Source organism: Octopus bimaculoides, chromosome 3 (genome assembly GCF_001194135.2).
Source record: "Octopus bimaculoides isolate UCB-OBI-ISO-001 chromosome 3, ASM119413v2, whole genome shotgun sequence".
NCBI classification, from domain to species: domain Eukaryota; kingdom Metazoa; phylum Mollusca; class Cephalopoda; order Octopoda; family Octopodidae; genus Octopus; species Octopus bimaculoides.
The window spans coordinates 90,453,475-90,459,313 of record NC_068983.1 but is presented as its reverse complement, the minus strand read 5'-3'; the positions used below and the strand labels follow the sequence as shown (position 1 = coordinate 90,459,313).

Below are 5,839 nucleotides of genomic sequence, written 5' to 3'. Positions count from 1 at the left end.
TTGTTATGTTGCATAAAGGAGATTCATTTTGGATGAGGTTCAGAGGCAGCTTGAATGTTGAATGGGCTGTTCTTCCACCTGTTAGGAGTGTGGCTGCAATTCCAGAGGATGCAACAGCCAGAGCAATCTTCTTCTTCTGTCTCACCTTGGCAAGGAGCAGGTTGATCAATAATGTCTTTCCTGTGCCTCCAGGAGCATCTAAGAAGAAAACCCCACCAGTGTTATTGTCCACAGATGTAAGAACTTGCCAGTATACCTCCTTTTGATCCTGTACCAGAATTGGTTCCTTTTCATTGACAACTGCTTGCAAACTTTCTATGTTGTATGATGTTTCCTTGATTAGCTCTTGTGCTAATCTGTGTTGAACATCTCTGACAGGAGGAGCTGGAAGACCATAGATTTCAAGTTTGTTTCCACCCAGTGATTGAACCTTGTCGTCTATTAATCTTAATGTCTCATTGAAGATGTCATCATTGAATGTGACATCAACGTCACACTGATATTGAATTCTTTGAAGAATGTCTTCAGAAAGCAGTATCGAAGGTACCAGAAAAAAAACCCCTCAGCAACAGGGAAACACAAAATCGTACTTCTGTTAGTAAATAATGAAATTACTTACATCAGTAAATGTGAACTTGTTAGCGAATGAAAACGTAAACTTTTATTGAGAACAGTAACGATTGAAGTTAAAGTGATGTTGAAGCGAAATTTGTCACTCAGTGAACCAAAGAGCCAGTATCGAAGGTACCAGAAAAAAAAAATCCCCTCAGTAACAGGAAAACACAAAACTGTACTTCTGTTAGTAAATAATGAAATTACTTACATCAGTAAATGTGAACTTGTTAGCGAATGAAAACGTAAACTTTTATTGAGAACAGTAACGATTGAAGTTAAAGTGATGTTGAATCGAAATTTGTCATTCAGTGAACCAAACAGCAACACAAAACCGTACTTCTGTTAGTAAATGATGAAATTACTTACATCAGTAAATGTGAGTAAACTTTTAGTGCGAACAGTAACGATTGAAGTTAAAGTAAAGAAAAAACTATGGCTACCGGAAGTTGACATTGAGGAACCTTTTTAAAGAAGTGAATCTTAAATATAAAGTAATATTATTTATTTTAAATTAAAAAAATCAAATGAAGAGCCTAAGATTTATCCGAGGTCAAATTATTCACGCATCACAAGTATGGAAGCATTTGGTGAAGTCGATTTCACGTGAAAAGCGATTACACACACATTTCTGTTTTATATATAGTATAGATATATACACACACAAATGAAAAATACACATTTTTCTAGGTATCTAGCAAGATACCTAGATATCCTAGGTATCTAGCAAGACATCGCAGGACATCGCCAATGAAAGATACGTAAACACACTGAGGAATATTTGAGAAAGAAAGGTGGATTCATGTTAGGTATCTTGGTAGAGGGGAAATATATAGTTACCCCACATTATATATAGGAGTGAGAATAGTTGAGATGATAAAAAGAAGGTAGTGATGGAGTACCAGAGCAAACTCTTAACTCTCAAGGTGAACCTAAAACAGGGTACAGACAATGGGTATTGGAAGAGGAGGGGAGGGTGGATAATTTCACAAAAGTGTGAGTAGGGAGTAACATTTGAAAATGAGGTTAAAATGAATGTAGTGAGTGGTGACCAAGGATGGAGGTGTGATCGAAGGGAAATACCAGTATGGAGAGGAGTAAGTTTAGAGATATAGGAGTGGCTCAGAAGGAGAATAGATCATTAGCAGAAGAATGTGCAAGGTGTTGGAGTGGTGGAGAAGGGTATATAAAGGTGCATAAGGGGCTATAAAAAGTGGGACATGATGGCATTGAGAATGATAGCAGGTAAGAGAGTTGTTAAGAATGGAACATAGCAGAGGAGAGAGAGTAGTAACTGAAGGTACAGAAAGTAGGTGATTGGTAGAAATAGTGTGGGCATAGTTGATAATGAGAAACGAAAGTGGCTTGAGGAAGGGAAGTAGGGCAGTGACTGGAAGGTTGGGAATGTGATATGAGGGAAGTTGAAAAAAAAAACAGAATAAAAAAGAAAAAGGAATTAAGGAAAAATATTGGTGTCAAAAAAAAAAAATGAAGGAAAGAAAAGAGAAAGGAAAATTAAAAATATGAAAAGACTTTCTTCACAGCAGCTGATTTCCAAGGATGGTTAATTGTCCAAAGGCTGTATTTTCTAGTTGGCTAGTATATATCTATCCGTGAGAAGACATCTTGTAAAGATTTCATTTTTAGAATCGAGAGCTTCCATTTCCCTTTATCTTGCCTTGCCTACTATCTCCACCAATCAACTCCTTTCTGTGCTTTCTCTCCATCATTGATGGTGCTGGTGCCATGTAAAAAGCACCTGGTATACTTCAAAAAGTGGAAGAGCATCAGCTGTAGAAACCATGCCAAAATAGACAATGATGGCTGGTGGGACTCCTGGCCTTGCCAACTCCTGTCAAACCATCCAACCCATGCCAGCATGGAAAATAGATGTTAAATGATGATATATTAGTATGAACACTTGTGTGCTGAGGGTACTGCTGCACTCTATATATGAATACAGGAGTGGATGTCTCATCAGACCATGAAGCGGCTCTAGGTGTTTCAGCCTCTTCCAGAGCTGTCTGGTACCACCCACTGATGCTGGTAACAAAACTCTCACACAACAGCATAAGAGTCAAGTCAGATGTTGTGACTCTGGGTCAGATATTTCTACCTCAGTGCTTGTTCTTGCTGTACCACTTATCCTCTCTCTTAAGCTATATTGCTTTCTCAGCAGTTTCTGACAATTTTCAGCATCATCTTTTGTCTTCTTTGTAGCTAGTCCAAGACACCTGAGCATTGAGTGAGCCCCAGTTCCAACATATCTTCTAACACCTATCTCTACAGGAAGGCATATTGTCATCCATTCATTGTTTTCACAGAGTTCAACCAACTCATATTTTCCGTCTTTCATATTTCCTGTCTTTGATGTTTACTCCCCAGGGAGTAAACATCAAAGTAGACCATATGACAAGGCTATGCAAATACCTGTACACGCACACCCATCCTCATCACATACATACATACGCACATACATACATATGCACATACATACATACGCACATACATACATCATCATCATTTAATGTCCATGTTGGCATGTGTTGAACAGTTTGACCAGGGCTGGAAGGCTGCACCAAACTCCAGTCTGATTTGGTATAGTTTCTACAGCTGGATGCCCTTCCTAATGTCAACCACTCTGAGAGTGTAATGAGTGATTTTGGGTGCCACTGGCATGGGTGCCATTTGCATGACACCAGTATCTGCTATGACTGTGATTTTACTTAGCTTGATGGGTCTTACACTTAAGCACAGCATAATGCCAAAGGTCTCAGTCATTTGTCAATGACCAGCATCGGCCACTTTGCCTCTGTGAGGCCCAAAGTTTGAAGATCATGCTTCACCACCTTGTTCCATGTCTTCCTGGGTCTACCTCTACCACTGGTTCCCTCCACAGTTACAGATTGGCACTCCTTTACACAGCTGTCCTTGTCCATATGCATCACATAACCATACCAGCACAGCCATTTCTCTTGCACATCTGGTGCCTATTGTCTCTCTTTCACACCACATCTGATTTACACATACACACACACACACACACATGTGCAAGCAAGGCTGGGCTGAAAAGTTCATTGGCTGACTATGAAGGAGTAATGATAGAGCTTTGAATCTTGCATGTATTAATTTCAACACTTCTTATCAATAACTGCATGGTTTCTTTCCAGGTAAACTGACATCTCACTGATCAAAGAAGACTTCAAAAGTAACTAGTAGTGACTTCTCTTGAAAATGGACAAAATTTGATAACCTGTTGTGATCAAGTACCTGCTGAAAAAAAGGGTTTAGCCTTCAACGACATTCATGCTGACATGGTTGCTGCATTAGGAGATGACACTCTAGCTTTATCAACAGTGCAAAAGTGGGCTGCTGAATTTAGGAGGGCAAAGGAGAGTCTTGAAGATGACCCAAGGTCTGAACATTCTGCAAATGCCACCACCAAGGAAAACAGTGATTGTGTTCACCACATGGTGATGGATGACAAGCAATTTGCTATAAATCAAAAAACTTACACTGTTAGCATATCCCATGAGAGAGTTGAGAATAATCTGTACAAAGAACTTGGCACAACAAAGGTTTCTAGTTGGTGGGTGCCATGTCTTTTGACACTTGATCAAAAGCATGCTAGGCTGGTCACATTACACGAAAATTTGACACTATTTGAGGCAGATCTCGCTGGTTTCTTTGGATATTTCCTAACCCAAGATGAGTGTTGGGTTCATCACTTTCAACCAGAGACAAAGAGACAATCCATGCAGTGGAAATACCCCTCTAAAGAAGACCATGTTGTTTCATCTACAGGGAAGATAATAGGCTCAGTTTTTTGGGATGCAAAAGGAATCGTGTTTATTGACTATCTTCAAAAGGCCACACCATCAATGGAGAGTATAATGCCAACTTGCTGAGACAGTTACAAAAGGATATCAAGAGCAAACTGATGAAAGGAGTCTTGTTTCATCAGGACTATGCTCCCACACACAAGTTGTTAGTTTCAATGGTTGCTGTGCATGACTGTGGCTTTGAACTGGTTGATCAACCTCCCTATTCTTCTGATTTAGCCCCGTTTAACTATCATCTATCCCTCAACAGGAAAAACCACTTTGCTGGGTGTGGTGTTATGGGCTGTGATGAGCTATGTGTTGTTGGTGGAGAGAGATGAAGCAAATGGAAGTGAAGCCAGACCGGAAGTCGGTCACACGCTGTCGAATGCCAGCATGTGGGGGCAGTCAGAAGACAGAGAGCTTACGAGGAAGACGTGTTTTGATCTGGAGCGATTGTTTACTCTGCCAAGGTCGACGAGGTAAGGTCCTAGCGTTTCATTCTGTCCTTTTGCTTCTTGTCTTTTTCCTCCATCACACCACAAGCTATTTCGGCCCATAAAAAAAATTTAAAAAAAAAAAAAAAAATGAGTGTAGTCCGGATTTCAAGCGATGTGATTAAACCGTTTTGTGGTGACACGGACGTGGTTGTGTGGATAAAAAAGATGAAGCTGGTCGCGACGCTCCACGGGATAGGCAACTTGGCAAGCTTTTTACCACTGTACTTAGATGGTCCGGCGTTGGCGCTATTTTTAGAGATGGAAGAGAGGGACCAACTTAACGTGGAAAAAATTGAAATCCGCTTGATGGAGGCCTTTGCAGAAGGAATGTTTGAAGCGTATGCTCGCCTGGGGAGAGCAAAGTGGACTGGCGAACAGGTCGACGTGTTTGCCAACGAACTTAGGAGATTGGCTAAACTGGCGGGGTACGAGGGAGAATCGCTAAATCGGACAGTTAAGTTGGCATTTGTGACTGGTTTTCCTGACCACATGTCGGTGGAATTGCAGAAAGTGCCGGACGTGAACGCCATGCCCATGGTGGATATAATAACGAGGGCCCGCATGTTAGTTTCGTGTTGTAGATTGACGCCGTTGGCAGCAACTGCAACAGCAAAAGGTGGCCGACCAAGGAGTAGCGGAGAGGGGTCGAACAAGGAACGTGTGCGACTGTTCAAAGGATAGTGTTTCCGGTGTCAGGGCCCGCACATGGTGCGAGACTGCAAGTTACCCAAGCCTGAGGTCATTTGCTACCGTTGTCGAGAAACGGGACATATAGCCAGCGAATGTCTGCAGGGAAACGGTCTAAGGGAGACTACTGTGCCAGTGGTCATCCCTTTCGATCAATAGAGGCGCGTTTTTTGCTACCCGTTGTTGAGGTGCTGGTGGAGGGGAAGATGTCGCGAGCCC

General features: G+C 41.6%; 1 protein-coding gene across 7 annotated transcripts in view; it reads left to right on the top strand.

The window, feature by feature from the left end:
- The window catches only part of LOC106882308 (epidermal retinol dehydrogenase 2), a 45,501-nt gene that overhangs the window by 28,265 nt on the left and 11,397 nt on the right, over nt 1-5,839 (top strand). The window contains exon 4 of one of the 7 annotated variants that reach the window (XM_052966315.1): nt 4,705-4,838. The exons of the other annotated variants lie outside the window; for them this stretch is intronic. Within the exon in view, the coding sequence (XP_052822275.1) occupies nt 4,705-4,774 (70 nt within the window). The 3' untranslated portion in view covers nt 4,775-4,838. Of the gene's footprint in view, nt 1-4,704; nt 4,839-5,839 lie in introns of those variants that run through there. 7 annotated transcript variants of the gene reach the window in all.